Below are 27978 nucleotides of genomic sequence, written 5' to 3'. Positions count from 1 at the left end.
CAGGCCAAAGAGTTCAATCTTGGTTTCATGGTCTTTAGGTGCCTTTTGGCAAAATCCAAGTGGGCTGTCATGTGCCTTTTACTAAGGAGTGGCTTCCGTCTGGCCGTAAAGGCCTGAACGGTGGAGTGCTGCAGAGATGGTTGTCCTTCTCGTAGGTTCTCCCATTTCCACAGAGGACCTCTGGAGCTCTGTCAAAGTGACCATCGGGTTCTTGGTCACCTCCCTGACCAAGGCCCTTCTCCCCCGATTGCTCAGTTTGGTCGGGCGGCCACCTCCAGGAAGAGTCTTGGTGATTCCACATTTCTTCCATTTAAGAATGATGGAGGCCACTGTGTTCTTGAGGACCTTCAATGCTGCAGAAATGTTTTGGTAACCTTCCCTAGGTCTGTGCCTCGACACAATCCTGTCTCTGAGCTTCCCGGACAACTCCTTCGACCTCATGGCTTGATATTTGCTCTGACATGCACTGTCAACTATGGGACCTTATATAGACAGGTGTGTGCCTTTCCAAATCATGTCCAATCAATTAAATTTACCACAGGTGGACTCCAAACAAGTTGTAGAAACATCTCAAGGGTGATCAATGGAAACAGGATGCACCTGAGCTCCATTTGTGAGTCTCATAGCAAAGGGTCTGAATACTTATGTAAGTAAGGTATTTATTTTTTTACATTGTTATAATACATTTCTAAAAGCCTGTTTTTGTTTTGTCATTATGGGGTATTGTGATGTCATTACGGGGTATTGTGATGTCATTACGGGGTATTGTGATGTCATTACGGGGTATTGTGATGTCATTATGGGGTATTGTGATGTCATGATGGGGTATTGTGTGTAGATTGATGAGGAATTTGTTATTTTTAATCCATTTTAATCCATCCAAGGCTGTAACGTAACAACATTTGTAAATGTCAAGGGGTCTGAATACTTTTCCGAATGCCCTGTATTTTTACGCCCTGGCCTTACGTGTAAATATTAGGTTTCTGATAGCTTAATAAAAGCTTAGAAGTTGTTCCACTTGAACAATCCCACAAGGGTGTGCATCACCATGTCGTAGACTAAAAAGTGTTTTTCAACATTTTTCGCATAATTTATTACACCAACAACAAAAAAAGGATCCTCCCTTTTGTCACATGTCTTTTGTGTTTACAGACTAAATGGGGTTTACTTCACACCCGTTGGGATTTTTGGTTTCGCTGTTGCATAAAAAAATGGTTGGATGGAAACCTGGATGGTGACAATCTATCAACATGGCATTAAATCATCTCATCTCCGGGTGACTTCTGTCACATTCAGAAGCTGTGATTAGAGGTAACGCTGAGTAAATACCTCAACGTCAAGTCAGATTCACGTTCAGTCCCTGAACAAATGATAGGAAACAGGTAGGGCTGCATACCAATGAAACAAAATATGTTCTCATGCTTTGAATTGTTCTACCTGCGTTGCTTCATTTATTTATTTGTATTTATTTTGCAACAGTGTAATACACAGAAAGTTGGTTTCATGTGAAAATAATAATACACAGAGTGCTGTGAAAAAATATTTGTCCCATTTCTCATTTTCTCAGCTTTTGCTTATCTTTGATACTGAATATTATCAGATCAACCTAAACCTAATATTAGATAAAGGGAACCCGAGTGAACAAATAACACAACAATTACATCATTATTTAATTTATTTCATGAACAAAGTTATGCAACACCCAATTCCCCTGTGTGAAAAAGTAATTTCTTATTGAGTAATAACTTTGTGCCACCTTTCAGCTGCAATGACTTAAACCAAACACATCCTGTAGTTGTCGATCAGTCTCTCACGTCGCTGTGGAGGAATTTTGGGCCACTCTTCCATGCAGAACTGCTTTAACCCAGCAACATTTGTGGGTTTTCAAGAGTGAACTGCTCGTTTCAAGTCCTGCCACAACATCTCAATTGGAATTAGGGTCTGGACTTCGACTAGGTCATTCCAAAACTTCACATTTGTTGCTTTTGAGACATTTTCATGTAGTCTTGTGTGTTTTGGATCATTGTCTGTGCTTCATGACCCAGCTGCGCTTCAGCTCACAGACGGATGGCCTGACATTCTCCTGTAGAATTCTCTGATACAGAGCAGAATTCATGGTTCCTTCTATTAAGGCCAGTCGTCCAGGTCCTGAGGCAGAAAAGCATCCCCAAACCATCACACTATGTGTGCATGCAATAGTCTCTTGGGTGTCTAGTGATTCAGGTTATGGACTCTATAGGCCACAGGTGTCAAACACAGACAACGGAGGGCCCGAGTAGTTGCAGGTTTTTGCTCCTTCCTTGTACTTGATTGATTAATTAAGGTCACTAATCAGTAAGGACCTCCACACACCTGGTTGTCTATGGCTTAGTTGAAAAATAAAAACTGAAACCTGCAGACACTTGGCCCTCCAAGGAATGGGTTTGACACCCCTCCTATACGAGATTTAAATGATGGTAACGTTGTCGAGGGAACAAGCGGTGCTAAACGCAACCTTGCTGTTATCCCACACACAGTCTCTCTGAGGTTCATAATGCATGTCCCCTTTTTCTGCCCATGTTTAAAGTAATGAAATACAAAGAAAATGTATATTTTTTGTCAGATTCCTTAAATGTACTGAGAATGTTCCAAAGCCAAGCAACTATCCTGCACCGTTCCCAGAACGTTGTGGGAAGGTTGTATACAAAATAACCATAGAACAACCACGCTCTCACCAAGCTCTAAGAAACAAATGGTTCTCAGAACATTAGGTGCTAGCTGGGTATCCTGCACCGTTCCCAGAACGTTGTGGGAAGGTTGTATACAAAATAACCATAGAACAACCACGCTCTCACCCAGCTCTAAGAAACAAATAGTTCTCAGAACATTAGGTGCTAGCTGGGTATCCTGCACCGTTCCCAGAACGTTGTGGGAAGGTTGTATACAAAATAACCATAGAACAACAACGCTCTCACCAAGCTCTAAGAAACAAATGGTTCTCAGAACATTAGGTGCTAGCTGGGACGACATTATGAACTTTATCCAGTACCAGGACCTTTTAGACAAAAACCTGGTTGACTCTGCCATGAGGCTGAAACTTGGCCGCAAGTGGATCTTTCAGCAAGACAATAACCACAAGCACACATCAAAATACACAATATACAATTGTTAATGGCCACAAAATCTACATTTTGCAATGGCTCTCAATCTTCAGACTTGAAACCTGTTTGAATTGAAGAGTCCATGAGTGCAGACGAAGGAGATCAATGATCTGGAACAATTCTGTATGGAGGAATGGTCTTAAGATCCCTCCCAATGTGTTCTCCAATCTCATAAAACATTTTTGTAAAAGGCTCAGTGCCATTATCCTCTCAGGGTGAGGTATTGATGTCACCTTGTTCGTAATAATGGTCTGACCAAGACGCAGCTCGATACGAGTTCCACAAACTTGAATATAAGTGAAACTTAACAAAACAATAAACGAACAAACCGTGACTCCTGAGGTGCAATGTGCACTAACTCCAAACATAAACAATATCCCATAACCCACAGGTGGAAAAAATTCTACTTAAGTATGATACCCAATTAGAGACAACGATAGCCAGCTGCCTCTAATTGTGAATCATATCAAAACCGCAACATAGAAAATATAAACTAGACTAACCCCCAGTCACGCCCTGACCTACTCTACCATAGAAAATAAAGGCTCTCTATGGTCAGGAGGTGACACAAAAAGATATTGAATACAGGGGTGTCAATGATTTTGGCCCTTATTTTGGCCCTTATTAAACAAAATCTCTTTCTCTATTATAAAATAATATAATTTCCCATTTTTTGTTTGGATATCATATAACTCCGTACTTGAATTGTTTATTTTATACAGTAATTTTTGCTGATCTTTATCAAGGATGTCAATAATTTCGGAACCCCACTGTAGCTATGAGCTGCCTGTCAGAACTTAAACCTAAACATTTGCAATGCTAGCTGACTAGCCTATGTGTTCCCAGTGTAACCGCGGTGAAATGGCTGGCTAGTTCGCGGTGCAAGCTAGTAGTGTTTCAATCGGTAACATCACTCGATCTGAGACATTTTGAATGAGTTGTTTCCCTTCCCACTTTTGTGGAGAGATAGGTATAATGATGATCTGTGGGTGACTGTTGTCGATGTGTTCAGCGGGTGCCTGGTTCGAGCCCAGGCTGGTACAAGGAAGCAATGCTGTTACATATGTAGCTTGATAGCTACTGCTACATCATTGTCTAATTAATTTGTTTAGGCCAGGGCTGTTCAATGTCGATCATATAGGGTCAAAACCCTTCTGGTTTTCCATTTAATCAGGGTTTGAGTGCAACTAACTGAACAGCTCTGGTTTATGCTATACACAACTCTGTTCATATGACCACAAGAGACAAAACTTTCCACTTCTCCATTTACTCCAATACATTATCTCCCGGTGCCGGTGATGTGGTGATGTCAAACTCGGCGAAAACATCCGTCTCGAAGACAATTACTTGAATCATTCAATTAATATTTTGGAGACAAAAGTGATAACGAAAGTCTCTTATTTGGAATTTTCAAATTTGACTTCTCGCCGTCTATGAGAATTGTCTTTCTGGACCAGACTTTAGATAAACTGTAATACTAAAGCTGTCCTCTGAGTCCAGTTGAAAGCATGCTTCCAGACCGGAACCCTGGGGCCTTGCCTGGTAGAGGTGTAGAATGATTGGGAGTGAATGCGGGGCTTTGCTGCTTAGACTTCCCCTACTGAATCATGCTAGGTACTCAGCATTTTGCTTTGCGGCTTAGACTTCCCCTCCTGAATCATGCTAGGTACTCAGCATTTTGCTTTGCTGCTTAGACTTCCCCTCCTGAATCATGCTAGGTACTCAGCATTTTGCTTTGCTGCTTAGACTTCCCCTCCTGAATCATGCTAGGTACTCAGCATTTTGCTTTGCTGCTTAGACTTCCCCTCCTGAATCATGCTAGGTACTCAGCATTTTGCTTTGCTGCTTAGACTTCCCCTCCTGAATCATGCAAGGTACTCAGCATTTTCCGGTGTGAGGTAAGGTGAAACTTCACATTTAAGACTTGTGTTTATAAGCAGTGCACAAATTCTTGTGTCAATGCACAACCTGATCGTATAACCCTGGTATTAAAGACAAGCATGTTTTGACGTGGTGAGTCAAAAACATACAGTCATATTCACACAGACGTCATCGATCATCAGTCAGTAATCCAGGGTAGCTGTATTTCTGGTTCAGTGAGGTATTGCATGTCAAGGTGATGTCCTTGGTTGAACGTTCACAAGATGCATAACAAGCATTGTTAAAAGTGTTCTGTTGGTTCTCAGCACACAGTCACTTCAATTAGATGGAACTTTTAAGTACATCTTTTTTAACACAATTTGTGCATTGAAACTATGCTTTCAGTAAACCTAAACTTACCAGTTGTTATGTGTGTGCTGAGAGATCAATTCGACAAACAAACAGTGGGTGTATGACTTCTGGAATTTAATTGAAACTAGGCTTTCATTTGATCTGTACATTCCATTAAATACTAGTTCTTTGGATATCATTAGTTTTTATTTTGTGAATTAAACATTTAAACATGTTCCCCTACAACAAGACAATGTTCAAACCTAGTTAATGACGAGGTGTTAGGAATTGTACATGACCATTGTTTTTCAGCTGGCATCCCGGCCGTTGCCCTTAAGTCTACCTAAGTGTCTTTTGCATGCTGGCTACTGTGTGAAGCTTTCTCTTGTCTCTGTCACCCATGGATGGCTATTGTGAATGTAGGGCAGAGATTCAAGCTGTATTTAGAAGGGGAAAAATGCATTTGTTAAAGGTGCAATGCAAATAGAATTTGATATATTTTTATATCAGTTGCTAGAGGATTAATCAGGTGTGATTTAGATCCTTATAGAGACAACGTCTTTTTACTGTTGTTTTATTTCTTTACTTACACGCACACACACGCACGCACACATACGCACACATATGCACGCACGCACACACACACACACACGCACACGCACGCACACATACGCACACACACACACACACACACACGCACGCACACATACGCACACATATGCACGCACGCACACACACACGCACACGCACGCACACATACGCACACACACACACACACGCACGCACACATACGCACACATATGCACGCACGCACACACACACACGCACACATACACATACACACATACACATACACACACATACACACACACACACATACACACACACATACACACACACACACACACACACCTATTTTTTTCTCGCACTATTGGTTAGGACCTGTAAGTAAGCATTTGACTGTAAGGTCTACTACACCTGTTGTATTCGGGGCACGTGACAAATGTGACTTTGATTTGACAACATTGGAGCTTTACTGTACATTTTCTTTTGATAGCATAGCTAAATCTTAAAAATGCTCTGGGGACGGGGTGTGAAGTTAGTAGCAAGGTACAGCCTCATGATGAGCCGATCTTCTGGTTTCATTTCTCAGGGGAATTTAACATCAGCATTGGTCACGCATCGTGTACCGTCTAATCCATCGTTCTTTCTTTTGTCAAAGCTGTCATCCAAGAAGATCAAGATTCTTAACACGAACAAAACAATGTATTGTTTGTCATCGTAGATACATTTCCACCTTATCTACCTGGCTGTAGTACTGTACATACGGTTTCAGAGATGATTTGTGACGTGCAAAGGATACAGCCGGTGTAAAACCTTTGGTCTATCCCTTCCATGTAGTACAGGGTCAGTGCCAGTACCATAGCTACAATGTGCAGGGAGACTGGAGGGCGTGAACCGTATGTACAGTTGAAGTCGGAAGTTTACATACACCTTAGCCAAATACATTTAAACTCAGTTTTCACAATCTGTGACATTTCATCCAAGTAAAAACTCCCTGTCTTTGGTCAGTTAGGATCACCACTTTATTTTAAGAATGTGAAATGTCTGAATAATAGTAGAGAGAATTATTTATTTCAGCTTTTATTTCTTTCATCACATTCCCAGTTGGTCAGAAGTTTACATACACTCAATTAGTATTTGGCAGCATTGCCTTTAAATTGTTTAACTTGGGTCAAACATTTTGGGTAGCCTTCCACAAGCTTCCTACGATAAGTTGTGTGAATTTTGGCCCATTCCTCCTGACAGAGCTGGTGTAACTGAGTCAGGATTGTAGGCCTCCTTGCTCTCACATGCTTTTTCAGTTCTGTCCACAAATTTTCAAAAGGATTGAGGTCAGGGCTTTGTGATGGCCACTCCAATACCATGACTTTGTTGTCCTTAAGCCATTTTGCCACAACTTTGGAAGTATGCTTGGGGTCATTGTCCATGTGGAAGACCCATTTGTGACCAAGCTTTAACTTCTTGACTGATGTCTTGAGATGTTGCTTCAAAATATCCACATCATTTTCCTACCTCATGATGCCATCTATTTTATGAAGTGCACCAGTCCCTCCTGCAGCAAAGCACCCCCACAACATGATTCTTCCACCCCCGTGCTTCACGGTTGGGATGGTGTTCTTCGACTTGCAAGCATCCCCCTTTTCCTCCAAACATAACGATGGGAAGCTTGTGGAAGGCTACCCGAAACGTTTGACCCAAGTTAAACAATTTAAAGGCAATGCTGCCAAATACTAATTGAGTGCAATCCGAAAGAAGGAGACGACTCCTGAACAGCTAAACGGTGGCTGCCCACCCTCACCCACAGACTATATGCACTGTCTATCTGCACAGACTCTATGCACATTCACAGGTGTCTACCCACACATTCACACTCACCAACACAGACACTCTTAAACACACTCACTTACTGACGCCAACATACAGTTGAAGTCGGAAGTTTACATACATCATACACCTCAATTTTTCACAATTCCTGACATTTAATCTTCGTAAAAATTCCCTGTCTTAGGCCAGTTAGGATAACCACTATATTTGAAATGTCAGAATAATAGTAGAGAGAATGATTTATTTCGTATTTTATTTCTTTCATCACATTCCCAGTGGGTCAGAAGTTTTCATAGGGTTGGCATCCAATTGTTAAGGTACAACACACCCTTTATATAGCACTCTTTTGTTATCAGTTACCAGGTAGTATTGTTTGTTTCTATAACATACGCGGTTCTTGTTTTGTGTTGTTCCTGTTTCATTGCACCTGCTTCCCGACTCCCTGAATATATGTTAAAAATAATGACAAAGCAAAAACAGGTTTTTGACTATTTTGCAAATGTATTTAAAAAAATAAAAACGGAAATTTCACATAAATAAGTTGTATGGAGTACATCTAGCTGAAATGACTACAGTAAAGCCTGCAAAAACACTACAGTGAATACTATAGTATTTTTTATAGTATGCTTTAGTATATATTTTTTTAATTGTATGCTATAGTATGTTTTTATAGTATGCTATACTATTTTATTAAAGTATGCTATGGTATTTTATTATAGTATGCTATAGTATGTTTTTATAGTATGCTATAGTATGTTTTTATAGTATGCTATGGTATTTTATTATAGTATGCTATAGTATGTTTTTATAGTATGCTATACTATTTTATTAAAGTATGCTATGGTATTTTATTATAGTATGCTATAGTATGTTTTTATAGTATGCTATAGTATGTTTTTATAGTATGCTATGGTATTTTTTTATAGTATGCTATAGTATGTTTTTATAGTATGCTATAGTATTTTATTATAGTATGCTATAGTATTTTTTTTATAGTATGCTATGGTATTTTTTTTATAGTATGCGTAGTCTTTTTTTATAATATGCTATAGTCTTTTTTTATAGTATGCTATAGTATTTTATTAAAGTATGCTATAGTATTTTATTAAAGTATGCTATAGTATTTTATTAAAGTATGCTATAGTATTTTATTAAAGTATGCTATTGTATTTTTCATGTGGGTTGTTTGGGGAAACGTGTCTCGTTCTCGAATCAAACTAAGAAACCCCTTGGTGTCTAACCTCCATCCATTTATCTTGCCGTAGTCCCCATGTCGTGTTGTCCCATAAGCAGTAGACATGTAGAGTGAAATGTGGAGCTTTATAGTTATGTGATGACAACACGTTGCCAGCATACTGTTTCAGTATGATATGTTAGATAAAAGAATAAAGACAGACAACAATGTCAAATTCAATAGCCTTGTTCAAGCATTGTACAAGTGCCCACACACGGAGTCCTGGGAACAGCCCAGCTAGTCGATTACCTATCAACTAGACTCCGTGACACATACCTTCAAAAATAGTAAACAACGCCGTTTCCATCACCATTTTTCACAAAGTTGACGAAAAAATAAATTCACCATGTCCAACAGATCAATCGGTTTTTTTGTCGAACTTTAGTACATTTCTCCAAGATCTGACATTCCCACGATATATGTCGCATTCATTTTTAGTGACATTGCTTTTATCCAATGAACCTGGGTCAATGGGAACCTGCCTACTGACTTCTGAATGTCGTAGCTCAGCCTCTGAATGGCAAAGCGACAAATCAAAATGCATCAGGGTCGAGCCTTTCTTGTTTATTTTGATGTTCATTCTTAGCCTTAAAGCGTAACAAATAAAATAAAAAATTGTATGTCACATGCACCGAATGCAACAGGTTTAAACCTTACAGTGAAATGCCTAGTTTACAAGCCCTTTAACCAACAATGCTTTTTAAAGAAAAATAAGAGTTAAGAAAATGTTTACTAAATAAACTAAAGTAAACAATACAAGAGCAACAATAAAATAATAATAAGGAGGCAGGGGTACCGATTATACAGGGGTACCGATTCAGTGTGCGGGGGTACAGGTTAGTCGAGGTAATTGAGGTAATACTGTACATGTAGGTAGGGGTAAAGTGACTATGCATAAATCAAAAATAGCGAGTAGCAGCATCGTAAAAAGGGGGAGGGGGTTAAATGCAAATAGTCCGGGTAACCATCTGATTAGCTGTGCTGCAGTCTCGGCCTGGGGGGAGGAAGCTGTTTACAAGTCTTCTGTACCTGAACGTGGTTGCTGCGGTTACAAGCGAACATGCTGATCCTTTGTCCTCCCACACCTCTAAATTTACCTCTTGTTAGGCAACAGCTGTGTTTCAGTTTGTATTATGGTTAATAAAAATAATCTTCAACATGCTCTACGAGAGCATCATGTAACGTCTAATCCATCGTTCTTCTTTTTTCCCCAAAGCTGGTATCCAAGAATGTCAAGATTCTTATTAACATGAACAAACAATGATTACAGTATATATACATGTAAAGTGGGTAAAACACTACGTAAAAAAATGTTTAAGTGACCAGTGTTCAATGACTAGAATACAGTATACACGTACTGTATATGACTAAGAACAATATAGTACAAACAATTATATGTACAGGTAAATAAGTTGTAAATGTAGCTACGATGACTAAGAAAACATTGTTTGTTTGTGTTAAGAATCTTGACATTCATGGATGACAGCTATGACAAAAAAAAATAATGATGGATTGCACTGCATTGTTGAAGACAATGCAAACATTTCCCTCTGCCTTGTGCACCTGACCAATACACTTTGATTTGATATACACTCAACACCATATGTAGTTGTATAGTGAAGCTAAGATGTTTAATTTGCCTCTATACTCCAGCATTTTTTATTTTATTTAAGAACAAATGTTTTAAATGAAGCGACCGTAGAGAATGTAAGCTTTTCTTTTAGTGTATTTTCTAGAGGTGGGCACCAATATTGATATTCTTATGATATTTAAAGCCACCCTTTGCCTCGATGACAGCTTTGCACACTCTTGGCATTCTCTCAACCAGCTTCGTGAGGTAGTCACCTGGAATACATTTCAATTTAACAGGTGTGCCTTGTTCAAAGTTAATTTGCGGAATTTCTTTCCTTCCTAATGCGTTTTAGCCAATCAGTTGGGTTGTAACAAGGTAGCGGTGGTATACAGAAAATAGCCCTATTTGATAAAAGATCAAGTCCATATTATGGAAAGAACAGCTCAAATAGGCAAAGAGAAATGACAGTCCATCATTACTTTAACACATGAAGGTCAGTCAAGAACTTTGAACTTTGCAAAAACCATCATGGGCTATAATGAAACTGCCTCTCATGAGGACCGCCACAGGACAGGAAGACCCAGACTTACCTCTGCTGCAGAAGACAAGTTCATTAGAGTTACAGTGCCTTGCGAAAGTATTTGGCCCCCTTGAACTTTGCGACCTTTTGCCACATTTCAGGCTTCAAACATAAAGATATAAAACTGTATTTTTTTGTGAAGAATCAACAACAAGTGGGACACAATCATGAAGTGGAACGACATTTATTGGATTTTTCAAACTTTTTTGACAAATCAAAAACTGAAAAATTGGGTGTGCAAAATTATTCAGCCCCTTTACTTTCAGTGCAGCAAACTCTCTCCAGAAGTTCAGTGAGGATCTCTGAATGATCCAATGTTGACCTAAATGACTAATGATGATAAATACAATCCACCTGTGTGTAATCAAGTCTCCGTATAAATGCACCTGCACTGTGATAGTCTCAGAGGTCCGTTAAAAGCGCAGAGAGCATCATGAAGAACAAGGAACACACCAGGCAGGTCCGAGATACTGTTGTGAAGAAGTTTAAAGCCGGATTTGGATACAAAAAGATTTCCCAAGCTTTAAACATCCCAAGGAGCACTGTGCAAGCGATAATATTGAAATGGAATGAGTATCAGACCACTGCAAATCTACCAAGACCTGGCCGTCCCTCTAAACTTTCAGCTCATACAAGGAGAAGACTGATCAGAGATGCAGCCAAGAGGCCCATGATCACTCTGGATGAACTGCAGAGATCTACAGCTGAGGTGGGAGACTCTGTCCATAGGACAACAATCAGTCTTATATTGCACAAATCTGGCCTTTATGGAAGAGTGGCAAGAAGAAAGCCATTTCTTAAAGATATCCATAAAAAGTGTCGGTTAAAGTTTGCCACAAGCCACCTGGGAGACACCAAACATGTGGAAGAAGGTGCTCTGGTCAGATGAAACCAAAATGTAACTTTTTGGCAACAATGCAAAATGTTATGTTTGGCGTAAAAGCAACACAGCTGAACACACCATCCCCACTGTCAAACATGGTGGTGGCAGCATCATGGTTTGGGCCTGCTTTTCTTCAGCAGGGACAGGGAAGATGGTTAAAATTGATGGGAAGATGGATGGAGCCAAATACAGGACCATTCTGGAAGAAAACCTGATGGAGTCTGCAAAAGACCTGAGACTGGGACGGAGATTTGTCTTCCAACAAGACAATGATCCAAAACATAAAGCAAAATCTACAATGGAATGGTTCAATAATAAACATATCCAGGTGTTAGAATGGCCAAGTCAAAGTCCAGACCTGAATCCAATCGAGAATCTGTGGAAAGAACTGAAAACTGCTTTTCACAAATGCTCTCCATCCAACCTCACTGAGCTCGAGCTGTTTTGCAAGGAGGAATGGGAAAAAATGTCAGTCTCTCGATGTGCAAAACTGATAGAGACATACCCCAAGCGACTTACAGCTGTAATCGCAGCAAAAGGTGGCGCTACAAAGTATTAACTTAAGGGGGCTGAATAATTTTGCACGGCCAATTTTTCAGTTTTTGATTTGTTAAAAAAGTTTGAAATATCCAATAAATGTCGTTCCACTTCATGATTGTGTCCCACTTGTTGTTGATTCTTCAAAAAAAAATACAGTTTTATATTTTCATGTTTGAAGCCTGAAATGTGGCAAAAGGTCGCAAAGTTCAAGGGGGCCGAATACATTCGCAAGGCACTGTAACTGCACCTCAGATTTCAGCCCAAATAAATGCTTCACAGTGTTCAAGTAACAGACACATCAACTGTTCAGAGGAGACTGTGTGAATCATGGATTCATGGTCGAATTGCTACAAAAAAACAACAATAATAAGAAGAGACTTGCTTGGGCCAAGAAACAAGAGCAATGGACATTAGACTGGTGGAAATCTGTCCTTTGGTCTGATGAGTCCAAATTTGAGATTTTTGGCTCCAACTACCGTGTCTTTGTGAGACAGAGTAGGTGAACAGATAATCTCTGCATGTGTGGTTCCACCGTGAAGCATGGAGGAGGAGGGGTGATGGTGTGGGGGTGCTTTGCTGGTAACACTGTCTGGGATTTATTTAGAATTCAAGGAACACATAACCAGCATGTCTACCTCAGCATTCACTTAGTGGGGAAAATCATTTGTTTTTCAACAGGACAATGACCCAACACAGCTCCAGGCTGTGCAAGGGCTATTTGACCAAGAAGGAGAGTGATGGAGTACTGCATCAGATGACCTGACCTCCACAATCCCCCCCCAACCTCAACCCATTTGAGATGGTTTGGGATGAGTTGGACCGCAGAGTGAAGCTAAAGCAGCCAACAAGTGCTCAGCAATTTGTGGAAACTCCTTCAAGACTGTTGGAAAAGCATTCCAGGTGAAGCTGGTTGAGAGAATGCCAAGAGTGTCAAAGCTGTCATCAAGGCAACGGTTGGCTAGTTTGAAGGAATCTAAAATACTTTTTGATTTGTTTAGCACCTTTTTGGTTACTACACGATTCCATATGTGTTATTTCATATTGTGATACCTTCACTATTATTCTACAATGTAGAAAATATAAAAAAATTAAGAAAAACCTTTGAGTAAGTAGGTGTGTCCAAACGTTTGACTGGTACTGTATATGAGCAAGACATTTCAAGATATTGGTTTGTTCTTCCAATTAATCTACACTATTCTGCATTTAAAAAATGCATTACATTACTGCATGTACAAAACCCTCTCACAGACCCTTAACTTAGCATACACTCTTCAGGGAAAAAAAGGTGCTATCTAGAATCTAAACGTGTTCTTCGGCTGTCCCCATGGGAGATCTCTTTGAAGAACCCTTTTGGGTTCCATGTAGAACCCTTTCTGCAGAGCACTCTACATGTAACTAAAAAATGGTTCTATCTGGAACCAAAAAGGGTTGTACCTAGACCCCAAATAGTGTTCTCCTATGGGGACAGTCGAAGAACCATTTTTGAACCCTTTTTTCTAAAGAGTGTACCTAATTGCCCTGCCGATGGCCCATCAACAGTGGCAAATGTATTCAAACCGGTTTGGTAGGTATTTGCTACCAGAACATTCAGAGACTTACTGTATGCCTAATTCCAGCTGACTGGATAAAGGAAAGAACCAGAGAAACAGGTTAGCTATTCGTGTGAGTGGACTTGTCACAACGACAGTAGATGTCCTTGAGATTATTCATTGATGTCATTGTCAATGCCCCCATTGTCTACAGTATATAAGAGTATAGCGCCAGCCCAACAGAACTACACAGAAGAAAGGGTGAATGCACAGAAACAGGTGAGCTCGTCTAACATATTTGTGAATGAAGCCAGTTTTGAAGAAGGGGATAATGATATTCGTGGGTATGACGATAATGATAATCGTGTTTGCTCCTAGATTTGAGCAGAAAAGGAGCTTCTGACAATGGGGAGTCAAAGGACGCTTTCCGTGTTGCTTCTGTTGATGATGGGTAAGTACTTTATCCACTTTGTTTGATGATGATTGTGCTACTATTTTACATGTGAATTTCATTTGGCTGACCTTGATTCCACCCTGTTGTTTCTCAAGGTATGGTGTCCACTGCTCTTCCTGGTGAGTTTACATCGTGTCCAATTCCACTTTTCAACTCTGACCGAATTATAGAAGACTTGAAACCCTCATGTGATACTTACAGATAACAGGAAACAAGCAGAGATCAGATCACTTCGTAGTGAATGAACTAGCACAGATAAATCAATTTACTTCTTTATTCTACAGAAAGATTGCATGGGAATGCACACTTAAATTAAATTAATATTGCCACAATATCACTCGAGATGATCTGTGATTCTGAATGAAATATTTTAAAACACAACTGTTTTCATAGTGTTTTAGTGTAATTTCTACACACATTCCATGCATTGTTTAATTTAGTAAATTAGCTAATCATTATCTACTTTGTTGTTGGTTAAAACCTTAGATGATGCACCTTAGATGATGTCAAGTGTTTGAATCGCTCTAGAAGTATTGTCTTCAGTAAATACAATATATAGGTACTGAGTAGCCATGATTGCTAACATTAGCTAGCCCTAGTCAGATGACTTATAAACAGTGGTGGAAAAAGTACCCAATTGTAATACTTGAGTAAAAGTAAAGATACCTTAATAATAGACAATGACTAAAGTACAAGTGAAAGTGAAACCCAGTAAAATACTTGAGTAAAAGTCTAACAGTATTTGGTTTTAAATATACTTAAGTATCAAAAGTAAATGTAATTGCTAAAATATAAAAGTAAAAGTATCATGAATAATTTTCTGATATTATATTGAATCTTCTTAAGGATCCTCGCCTTTTTATACATTTTCGCCTAAAATGACATATCCAAATCTAACTGCCTGTAGCTCAGGACCTGAAGCAAGGATATGCATTTTCTTGGTACCATTTGAAAGGAAACACTTTGTAGTTTGCGGAAATGTGAAAGGAATGTAGGAGAATTTAACACATTAGATCTGGTAAAAGATAATACAAAGAAAAATACAACCGTTCTTTTGTATTTTTTTTTGTATCATCATCTTTGAAATGCAAGAGAAAGGCCAGGTGCAATTTAGATTTTGGCCACTAGATGGCAGCAGTGTATGTGCAAAGTTTTAGACTGATCCAAATAGCCATTGCATTTATGTTTAAAAAATGTCGTATCAAGACTGCTCAAATGTGCCTAATTTGTTTATTAACCTCCTGGCTAGGTGATGAATTTTGAGTGGACCACGAGCAGAATGGTTTTGGGGGTGCTTAGCACTTCCTCATTCAAACAACTAGCAAAAGTCTAAATTCTGAAACCCTGTTTTGTTATTGTGTAGCAGTCATAGTTTCTGTCTGGTTTAATAATTACGATCAAAATGTACATCTACCAGTGGTTGCAACATGGTACAACGCAACACATTACTCTTAAAATGTCACAAAATAACTTTAAAAATCAACTGGTGGTTGCCGCATGATACAACGTAACAAACAAGCGTTTAAAAAAAAGGAAATATCATATTTTGGGGCTACAGGGATTTACAGGAAGTGCTCGTGCTTGGTTTTTAACCTCTTTGTCTATTTCTTCCAGCAACTACTACTATTGCAGACATCACTTCAACGGTTGGCTCTTCATCAGCCACTGGTGAGTTTACATTAAGTCCAATAAGGGATTTTTCAATCCACTTCTCAATCCTCTCTGACTGACTGAATTGTAACCATCTCTCATCTTAATCATATAGTATGTCATATACACTACCGTTCAAAAGTTTTGGGTCAATTAGAAATGTCCTTGTTTTTGAAAGAAAAGCACATTTTTTGTCCATTAAAATAACATCAAATTGATCAGAGATACAGTGTAGACATTGTTAATGTTGTAAATGACTATTCTAGTTGGAAACGGCAGATTTTTTTAATGGAATGTCTACATAGGCGTACAGAGGCCCATTATCAGCAAACAACACTCCTGTGTTCCAATGGCACGTTATGTTAGCTAATCCAAGTGAATCATTTTAAAAGGCTATCTGATCATTAGAAAACACTTTTGCTATTATGTTAGCACACCTGAAAACTGTTGTTCTGGTTAAAGAAGCAATAAACCTGTCCTTCTTTAGACTAATTGGGTATTTGGAGCATCAGAATTTGTGGGTTCAATTACAGGCTCAAAATGGCCAGAAACAAAGAACTTTATTCTGAAACTCATCAGTCTATTTTTGTTCTGAGAAATTAAGGCTATTCCATGTGAAAATGTGCGTCCCTCTGCAACTGGATCTTCCTGACAGGTCACCCCTACCTAGGTGGTAAGGGTAGGTAACAACACATCTGCCACCTTGACCGTCAACACGGGGGCCCCTCAGGGGTGCATGCTTAGTCCCCTCATGTACTCCCAGTTCACTGCATGGCCGCGCCCGACACCAGCACCATCATCAAGTTTGCTGATGACACGCCTGTGCTAGGCCTGATCCCTGACAACGATGAGACAGCCTATAAATCAAATCAAATCAAATCAAATCAAATTTTATTTGTCACATACACATGGTTAGCAGATGTTAATGCGAGTGTAGCGAAATGCTTGTGCTTCTAGTTCCGACAATGCAGTAATAACCAACAAGTAATCTAGCTAACAATTCCAAAACTACTACCTTATAGACACAAGTGTAAGGGGATAAAGAATATGTACATAAAGATATATGAATGAGTGATGGTACAGAGCGGCATAGGCAAGATACAGTAGATGGTATTGAGTGCAGTATATACATATGAGATGAGTATGTAAACAAAGTGGCATAGTTAAAGTGGCTAGTGATACATGTATTACATAAAGATGCAGTAGATGATATAGAGTACAGTATATACATATACATATGGGATGAATAATGTAGGGTATGTAAACCTTATATTAGGTAGCATTGTTTAAAGTGGCTAGTGATATATTTTACATAATTTCCCATCAATTCCCATTATTAAAGTGGCTGGAGTTGAGTCAGTGTGTTGGCAGCAGCCACTCAATGTTAGTGGTGGCTGTTTAACAGTCTGATGGCCTTGAGATAGAAGCTGTTTTTCAGTCTCTCGGTCCCAGCTTTGATGCACCTGTACTGACCTCGCCTTCTGGATGATAGTGGGGTGAACAGGCAGTGGCTCGGGTGGTTGTTGTCCTTGATGATCTTTATGGCCTCCCTGTGACATCGGGTGATGTAGGTGTCCTGGAGGGCAGGTAGTTTGCCCCCGGTGATGCGTTGTGCAGACCTCACTACCCTCTGGAGAGCCTTACGGTTGTGGGCGGAGCAGTTGCCGTACCAGGCGGTGATACAGCCCGACAGGATGCTCTCGATTGTGTATCTGTAGAAGTTTGTGAGTGCTTTTGGTGACAAGCCAAATTTCTTCAGCCTCCTGAGGTTGAAGAGGCGCTGCTGCGCCTTCTTCACGATGCTGTCTGTGTGGGTGGACCAATTCAGTCTGTCTGTGATGTGTACGCCGAGGAACTTAAAACGTACTACCCTCTCCACTACTGTTCCATCGATGTGGATAGGGGGGTGTTCTCTCTGCTGTTTCCTGAAGTCCACAATCATCTCCTTAGTTTTGTTGACGTTGAGTGTGAGGTAGGGGAGGAGGTCAGTGACAGGGCACTGTGGTGCCATGACAACATCCTCTCCCTCAACGTCAGCCAGAGAAAGGAGCTGATCGTGGTCTACAGGTAATTAAGGGCCGAGCATGCCCCCCTGGGCTTTAGTGGAGCGGGTCGAGAGCTTCAAGTTCCTCGGTGTCCCCGTCACTAAGGATGTAACATGGTCCAGACACACCAAGACAGTCATGAAGAGGGCACGACAACTTTTCCTCCCCAGGAGACTGAAAAGATTTGGCATGTGTCCCCCCCAGATCCTCAATAAGTTCCACAGCTGCAGCATTGAGAGCATCTTGACCGGTTGCATCACCGCCTGGTATGGCTAATGCTCGGCATCTGACCGTAAGGCCCTACAGCGGGTAGTGCATACGGCCCAGTACATCACTGGGGCCAAGCTTCCTGCCATCCAGGACCTAAATACTAGGCGTGTCAGAGGAAGGCCCTAAAACATTGGCAAAGACTCCAGCCACCCAAGTCATAGACTGTTCTCTCTGCTACCGCACGGCAAGCGGTACAGGAGTGCCAAGTCCAGGTCCAAAAGGTTCCTGAACAGCTTCTACCCCCTTGACAAAAGACTCCTGAACAATTAATGAAATGGCCACCCGGACTATTTACATTTTACACTACTGCTACTCGCTGTTTATTATCTATCCATAGTCACTTTATCCCTACCTACATGTACAAATTACCTCGGCCAACCTGTACCCAGCACATTGACTCGGTACCGGTACCCCCTGTATATAGTCTCGTTATTGTTAATTTATTGTGTTATTTTTGTATTTTTTGAATTTTTTTAAACTTTAGTTCATTTAGAAATATTTTCTTAACTCTATTTATTGAATGGCATTGTTGGTTAAGGCCTTGTAAGTAAGCAGGTAGCCTAGTGGTTAGAGCATTGGGCCAGTAACCGAAAGGTTGCTGGATCAAATCCCTGAGCTGACAAGGTAAATTTCTGTTGTTCTGCCCCTGAACAGGCAGTTAACCCACTGTTCCCTGGTAGGCCGTCTTTGTAAATACGAATTTGTTCTTAACTGACTTGCTGGTTAAATAAATTAAAAATTAAAAAAAAAATTCTCGGTAAGGTGGACCATTGTATTCGGTTAATGTGACAATTAGATTAGATTTGAATTGCCTCAAGGCTTAAAAATCCTCCTTTAACTGCTCTCCTCCCCTTCATCCACACTGATTGAAGTGGATTTAACAAGTGACATCAATATGGAATGAAAGCTTTCACATGGATTCACCTGGTCAGTCTATAGCATGTAAAAAGCAGGTGTTCCTAATGTTTTGTACACTCAGTGTATATAACATGTAATCTTGGTCTGGCTTTCCGGCAGAGTAGAGGCCTCGTTACTTATTGTATCCTTTCAAAGTTTGAAAATTGCACATTTATTCACAACAAAAGGGCAAAGGGGAATTGGGTAAAAAGGAAACCGTCCTCTAACCTCTAACCTCTAACCCTACATACTCTATATACCACCATCCCCAAACACCATAGTGGGTTCGGGAACATACTCTATATACCACTATCCCCAAACACCATAGTGGGTTCGGGAACATACTCTATATACCACTATCCCCAAACACCATAGTGGGTTCGGGAACATACTCTATATACCACTATCCCCAAACACCATAGTGGGTTCGGGAACATACTCTATATACCACTATCCCCAAACACCATAGTGGGTTCGGAACATACTCTATATACCACTATCCCCAAACACCATAGTGGGTTCGGGAACATACTCTATATACCACTATCCCCAAACACCATAGTGGGTTCGGAACATACTCTATATACCACCATCCCCAAACACCATAGTGGGTTCGGAACATACTCTATATACCACTATCCCCAAACACCATAGTGGGTTCGGAACAAAAGCAGGTCAACGCTTTGGTCCCGGAGTCTTGAAATGCCATATGAACAGCACAAAAAGTTCACCTCTGGATACTCTGATCAAATTGACAGAACACTTCTTCACCACAAATGGATCGGCCAAAAGGCATGGATCCACGTTCTCCACGAATCATACTTTCAAATTCACTATCCGTCATCTGCTCCGGGTTTTCAGGCGCGTAACATGCATTTTTCTCTCCTTTACTTGACTCAAAGGAGAAAGTATATATTTCGCAGTCTGTTTGCATATTGCGCCCCACTTTCTGACTCACCTGAGCCCCGGACAAGAATTCCATCTGTGTGTGGGAATTCGGGAAACTCAGTAACGAGCCGCCCACTGTTGACATGCTTCCAAAATGACAAGCCCGGCCTGCGTGCCAGGTCGCCTCTTCCCGTGGTTTTCTGGCCTTAGGTCACATTTATAACATGTAATTGCATAACACAACAGATTAGATAAACTGGCATGACACACTCACTCACACATTCACAAAAACAGCTGTGAGCAAACCACTCCCCAAAATATTCTAATGAGCCACCGCCCCTTCAAAAGAGGAAATAATAATTTTCTGCAAAGTGCAAAGAACCTTTGAAAGGCTCAAAGGGTTCTTTGGATCAGTATGGTTCCACATAGAACCATCACCCTTCCTACAGAACCCTTGTGGAACCCTCCAAATGATAAACATGAGTTTCTGACATTGTATTTTCATCCAAATTCAGTTTGGCTGAAATCCCGGTGCAGATACCACACTATAGATTTCCAATATAAATTGTTGATCTAATACCAATGGCAAATGTGGAGTATTTAATTCCAATAATCTCTATTTTTATGTTAGTGTGTGGCACCCCTCCACTCAACAACAAAATAGTGGGAGGAGAAAATGCCCCTGCAGGAAGTTGGCCCTGGCAGGCAAGTCTCCAAACTTCTGACGGACATGTTTGCGGTGGGTCCCTCGTCAACAAGGCGTGGGTGATGTCTGCAGCCCACTGCTTCTCTAGGTGAGTTAGCGTGAGATACAAGGGGACATAAAAGTTGTTTTACAAAATAAATAATTATGTCAGTTATTTGTGATGCAGCTGAGCGCAACTCTTGAAATTACTTTTCCAAAATGTAACTGTCTATTAATTCCATGTTAATCTTATATTTCATCACTTTGATCCATCTTAATTTAATTACATTTTTCGTTCCAACAAAGCTCAGACCCAAATGGTTGGAACGTTAGCCTTGGTCTACAGACCCTGGAGGGGATTAACCCCAACGAAGTGTCCAGAACTGTGGCTGAGATCATTATACATCCAGATTACAACGATTTAACAAAGGACAACGACATCGCTCTGCTCAGACTCTCCTCACCAGTCAACTTCACAAACTACATCCGACCCGTCTGTCTGGCAGCAAGTGATAGTGTTTTCAACAATGGTACTGATAGCTGGGTGACCGGCTGGGGCAACGTCAATGAAGGAGGTGAGGACACATTCATGATCCATTGTAGGAGATGTTGATGAGATGATGTTTTATGTGAAACAGTGCCCCCCAGTGGTCACAATGCAGGTGCACATGAATTTCTTCTTATTCTGATGGAAATTGACAACCTGATGAAAACTGTCATAAAGTTGTTACCTCCCATTTTTAATCTCCCATCACTTGTCTTCCTTTATTTCCTTCAGTTCCCCTCCCATCCCCCCAGGATCTGCAAGAAGTGGAGGTTTCAGTTGTGGGGAACAGACAGTGTGACTGCCTCAATGGGGCAGGCTCAATCACAGACAACATGCTCTGTGCTGGTGATCTGGCAGGGGGCAAGGACTCATGTCAGGTAAAGTTCACACTAACTCATCTTGTTCTACGACAGTGCCCAGTTTTTCAAAAGTTATCGATTCGGATTTTGGCAAGCGGACAGGATTAAATGCATAGAAATAGAATGAATAGAACGGGCGTCCCCATTCAGGTCAATGATACCTCTGTTCTACTCATTACATTTCTATGCTTTTTAATCCGATCAGATTGCAGAAATCTGATCTGATAAGTTTTGAAAAACTGGGCCCCGTTCCATTTCATTTCCTAGATCCTTCTTTTAATGACCTTGCTCCATCTTCTCAGGGTGACTCAGGAGGTCCAATGGTGATCCAACAGAACTCTGTCTGGGTCCAGTCTGGGGTTGTTAGTTGGGGTCAAGGCTGCGCTCGGCCCAATCTCCCTGGGATCTACACCAGAGTGTCCCGTTACCAGTCCTGGATCGACGGCCATATCAGGACCGACAAGCCAGGCTTTGTCCAATTTACCTCCAGTGGGGTAGATGCTGACAGCGATTACATATGTTCTGATGGCCCAACAACTACTGTCGACCCCAACCCCTACCCTTACACCCACCCTTACCCCTACCCTTACCCCTACCCTTACCCCTACCCCTACCCCTACGAATCCATTTTTGATCATGGACACAGTTTGTTCAGCTCCCTTTATTTGCTGAGCACCTTGTTCATTCTGATGTTTCTTACCATTTAAACTCTTTCCGTGATGCAGTCAAGGGCAAGGTTGAATTGGCAGTCTGAGTGCAAGTGCTATTCGTTCGGGAGATGTATCTTTTAAAGTAATGGCTGGCGTGCTCTGGAAGAACGAGAGTTGGGAAGGAGATAGCCTATTGCTGCACATCCTATCTAGTATATTGTGTGTTCACTTTTCCCTGGGCACATCTTGCTGAGTGAGTGTTGTTTTCAATGGGCCTTACTGTTGTCTTGATTTATTTGTGAAGATGGATAACCTGAAATATATTTACTTATTTATTAAAGGGGCAATATGGGATTCAAACAAACAGTGACCCTGACATTGTTTTGTAAAAAGCTTAGGGATAGAGGCTAAAGAAATGTATCTCTTAAATTCATAGACAGCGGTTTGGAAACAATGACTGTCTGATAGCTTTAACCATGTTTTGTAAGCTTTACAATGTTTTTTTTTTTTACAATTACATTGTTTATAAAAAATATATTAAAACAAGCTTATATTTTGGCTTGTGGTGAAGTAGGACAGCTCATGAGACATTTTAAGTTACATTCTTCAAGAATGAATGGCTATATATCATTAAAGAGGCACTTTAGTCTCATTTTCATCTCCTTTATCACGTTATTTATTTAACAAAAAGGCACATCTCAAGTTCAAGTAAGTCATGACATGGCACAAGTGGGAGGGGCTTTTCCCCTTCTGTTCTCTATTGGTCGTCTAACCACTAATTTGCACAAAACATATATGTTATACCCTTAAGTGGGTGTACATTAATTGGGATAGATATTGTTTCAACAATCATTTTTGAAAATTTATTATTTTTTTTTTAGCTGGAGTGTGTCTAATTTATAAATTAGAAAATGGGTGTACCATTCCCAGATTGCCCTTTTAATATTTGAGAAATGACAAATCCTTTTGCTATGAAAGTTGTATAAGAATGAAAAATCAAATGTCTTTATGGAGCGGCCTGCAGTGGTCTTGTGGTTTAGTGCCACTGGATAAGAGCGTCTGCTAAATGACTGCCGTGTAAAACGTCTCCTGTCTTTCTTGTCTCGTCTTCTATCTTTCCTATCAATTAAAAGCATGGTTAACACTATGCTTTAAATACACATTTTAACCTTTTCTAAAGAAGGCACCGCATTGTGAAACTTTGGTTGAGGTTTATTCATTAAAATGTTGTGAACACATTTAGAGTGGGTTTATTCATTAAAATGTTGTGAACACATATAGAGTGGGTTTATTCATTAAAATGTTGTGAACACATATAGAGTGGGTTTATTCATTAAAATGTTGTGAACACATATAGAGTGGGTTTATTCATTAAAATGTTGTGAACACATATAGAGTGGGTTTATTCATTAAAATGTTGTGAACACATATAGAGTGGGTTTATTCATTAAAATGTTGTGAACACATATAGAGTGTGCTACAAGCTTTACATATTAGCCACTATTAAGTAGTTTATAAGTGTGTGTATATATAAGTGTGTGTAATATATATATATATATATATAAAAGTAGTAAATAAGGCCTTTATTATGCCGTATATCAATATATTCGACCTGAATTAAGGGTTCAATTATTAATAAATAATTCATGTGTTACTGGCCAGTCCTCAATAACATAATTCTAATTAGTATTATTGTTAGGCAGTAAATCAATATTATCTGGAGAATATAGATAATATTGATTTCAGCTTTTATATATGTATATATATGTACAGTTGAAGTCAGAAGTTTATATACAACTTAGCCGAATACATTTAAACTTAGTTTTCACAATTCCTGACATTTAATCCTAGTAAAAAGTCCCTGCCTTAGGTCAGTTAGGATCACCACTTTAGTTTAAGAATGTAACATTTCAGAATAATAGTAGTGAGAATTCTTTATTTCAGCTTTTATTTATTTCATCACATTCCCAGTGGGTCAGAAGTTTACATACACACAATTAGTATTTGGTAGCATTGCCCTTTAAATTGTTTAACTTGGGTCAAACGTTCCGGGTTGCCCTCCACACGACGAGAGTGACAGGTGCAGTGATATGCGCCGAGAAGGAGCTGAGTGTAGAGGGATGCTGTGCTGTGAGGAAGGAGCTGAGTATAGAGGGAAGCTGTGCTGTGAGGAAGGAGCTGAGTATAGAGGGAAGCTGTGCTGTGAGGAAGGAGCTGAGTGCAGAGGGAAGCTGTGCTGTGAGGAAGGAGCTGAGTGTAGAGGGAAGCTGTGCTGTGAGGAAGGAGCTGAGTGTAGAGGGAAGCTGTGCTGTGAGGAAGGAGCTGGGTATAGAGGGAAGCTGTGCTGTGAGGAAGGAGCTGAGTGTAGAGGGAAGCTGTGCTGTGAGGAAGGAGCTGAGTGTAGAGGGAAGCTGTGCTGTGAGGAAGGAGCTGAGTGTAGAGGGAAGCTGTGCTGTGAGGAAGGAGCTGAGTATAGAGGGAAGCTGTGCTGTGAGGAAGGAGCTGAGTGTAGAGGGAAGCTGTGCTGTGAGGAAGGAGCTGAGTGTAGAGGGAAGCTGTGCTGTGAGGAAGGAGCTGAGTATAGAGGGAAGCTGTGCTGTGAGGAAGGAGCTGAGTGTAGAGGGAAGCTGTGCTGCACCTAAAAGTTGGATGTGATCGGTCAACCTAATCCTAAGAAGAAGAAGACGCTGTCCAATGGAGACATGAAGACTGGTCTTGGCACCAGTGTAACAGATGTGATCGTACTTCGTAACTATGCGTGTGCCGAGCATTTCGCCAAATGCAATTCTTGAGGTGGAGTAACTCTGCAAGATCACGGTTGAACCAGGGCCTGAACCTGTTTTTAACTCTCTTTATGGGGCATGTTTGTTAACAATACCACTGAAAATATCAAAAAAGAAGGTCCAAGCGTCTTCGACAGAGGGGATGAAGCTGATTCTATACCATTTTACAGAGGCCAGTTCATGAAGGAAGGCTTGATCAGTAAAGTGTTTTAGCAAGCGTCTATGATAAGTCAGGACAGGTTGTTTCACTGAGCAGCAATTACGTATACAGGCTGTAAAACAGTTTTCACTAAGGTCGTTACAGAAAACACCGGACTGTCAGGGTTATTTGTGAGGATAACGTCGAGGAGAGTAGCCTCTGCTGGGTGTTTGGAGTCATACCTTGTGGGATTGGTAATAATCTGAGAAAGATTTAGGGAGTCCCATTGCTTTAGGACTTAAGCAATGGTGGTTTAAGCATGTCCCAATTTAGGTCACCAAGCAGGACAAATTCAGACTTGGTGTAAGGGGCCAGGAGAGAGCTTAGGGCAGGTAGGGTACAGGTAGGGTACAAGTAGGGTACCCTAGGTGCTGATGGAGGACGATAGCACCCAGCTACAGTCAACAAAGAGCTATTAGAAAGTGTAATGCTTAAAACCAGCCAATCAAATTGTTTGGGGACAGACTTGGTGGAGACGACCTAGCACTGAAGGTGATCCTTGGTAAAGATACCCACTCCCCACCTTTGGAAGCTCTGTCTTTCCAAAAATGGTTACAACCACAAAGGTTAACATCAGTATTCGAAACATGTCTCAGCAATGACCAACACATCTGGATTGGAGCTGTGAACCCACACTTTCTATTGATCCAATTTAGGTAATACGTTTCTAGTATTAACGTGCAGAAAACCCAGGCTTTTACGAGAGCAGAAATCAGTGAAGCAGATATCAGACCACAAGTCAGAATTGGGGCTGGCAACAGTAGATTGGCCAGGGTGTACATGCACATTTCCAGATATCATCAACAGTAATACAATCAAGGCACGGCAGAGGATAGGGAGAGCTCTGCAGTGCTAATTTATGACATCTGAATGTGCATTAGATGGCAACAAGATCAAATTGTACAGTAATTTCATCATGCAACATGAATACAAAGCCAACGAGAGGTGGTTAGAACAGGATGGGAGGCCAAAAGTCTGTGTAACCAATAGAGAGTCAGAGTCCCGAGTGTGGTAACAAACAGAGTCTGTCCCACGATTGGGTAAAGAAAGTTCATGGTTAACAAAGCATTTAGGAGTCATGATGCCACTTGCAAAATAGCAAAATGCACAATAACTGTTTTAAAATATATAACGACTTGGGGCTAGCCATTGTAAGTTCAGTGTCACTAACTGTGTGTGCCGGAGGTCAGCGAAAGCTCAGGAGAGAGGGGGGAGTGTGTTGGGGGTACCTGTACCAGACAGGGGGAGACAGGCCGGGGCAGACAGTAAACAGAGAGGGGGGGAGTGTGGTGGGGGTACCTGTACCAGACAGGGGGAGACAGGCCAGGGAGAGAGGGGGGAGTGTGGTGGGGGTACCTGTACCAGACAGGGGGAGACAGGCCAGGGAGAGAGGGAGGAGTGTGGTGGGGGTACCTGTACCAGACAGGGGGAGACAGGCCAGGGAGAGAGGGGGGAGTGTGGTGGGGGTACCTGTACCAGACAAGGGGAGACAGGCCAGGGAGAGAGGGAGGAGTGTGATGGGGTACCTGTACCAGACAGGGGGAGACAGGCCAGGACAGAGAGTAAACAGATATGGGGGAGTGTGGTGGGGGTACCTGTACCAGACAGGGGGAGACAGGCCAGGACAGACAGGGAACAGAGATGGGGGAGTGTGGTGGGGGTACCTGTACCAGACAGGGGGAGACAGGCCAGGACAGAAGGGGAAACGAGAGGGGGGAGTGTGGTGGGGGTACCTGTACCAGACAGGGGGAGACAGGCCAGGACAGACGGGGAACAGAGATGGGGGAGTGTGGTGGGGGTACCTGTACCAGACAGGGGGAGACAGGCCAGGACAGACGGGGAACAGAGAGGGGGAAGTGTGGTGGGGGTACCTGTACCAGACAGGGGGAGACAGGCCAGGACAGACGGGGAACAGAGAGGGGAGAGTGTGGTGGGGGTACCTGTACCAGACAGGGGGAGACAGGCCAGGACAGACGGGGAACATAGAGGGGGGAGTGTGGTGGGGGTACCTGTACCAGACAGGGGGAGACAGGCCAGGACAGACGGGGAACAGAGAGGGGAGAGTGTGGTGAAGGTACCTGTACCAGACAGGGGGAGACAGGCCAGGACAGACGGGGAACATAGAGGGGGGAGTGTGGTGGGGGTACCTGTACCAGACAGGGGGAGACAGGCCAGGACAGACGGGGAACAGAGAGGGGAGAGTGTGGTGGGGGTACCTGTACCTGTACCAGACAGGGGGAGACAGGCCAGGACAGACAGTAAACAGATCGCCAGTTGGAATCCAAGCAGCAGGGCAGCAGAACGGCCACTTGTTGGGCCCAAAGGCTTCGACACCTCTCACTTCACACCTCCGTGCTCATTGAAGTTGTATCTGGTCTGTCCTAGCAAGCTCAGTTCCAGGTTGGATGGTCTCCTCAGGTCTCTGCTGTTTGTTTGCTAGAGCAACCTCCATATAGCTTGGAAAAAGGAAAGC

The 27978-nt window shown here is 41.5% G+C and overlaps 1 protein-coding gene across 1 annotated transcript; it reads left to right on the top strand.

Moving 5' to 3' along the window:
* Positions 1-14245: 14245 nt before the first annotated feature.
* LOC110499450 (tryptase) lies at positions 14246-23873 on the top strand. Its single transcript, XM_021576587.2, has 8 exons — positions 14246-14357; positions 14457-14529; positions 14628-14651; positions 16147-16200; positions 20914-21076; positions 21274-21542; positions 21746-21891; positions 22176-23873. The coding sequence occupies exons 2-8, from the start codon at positions 14484-14486 to the stop codon at positions 22578-22580; spliced, it is 1107 nt and encodes a 368-aa protein (XP_021432262.2). The 5' UTR covers positions 14246-14357; positions 14457-14483; the 3' UTR covers positions 22581-23873.
* The last annotated feature ends 4105 nt before the right edge of the window (positions 23874-27978 follow it).

Source organism: Oncorhynchus mykiss, chromosome 20, assembly GCF_013265735.2.
Source record: "Oncorhynchus mykiss isolate Arlee chromosome 20, USDA_OmykA_1.1, whole genome shotgun sequence".
NCBI lineage: Eukaryota > Metazoa > Chordata > Actinopteri > Salmoniformes > Salmonidae > Oncorhynchus > Oncorhynchus mykiss.
The sequence above is the reverse complement of the archived record's forward strand: the minus strand, read 5'-3'. Positions and strand labels throughout refer to the sequence as shown.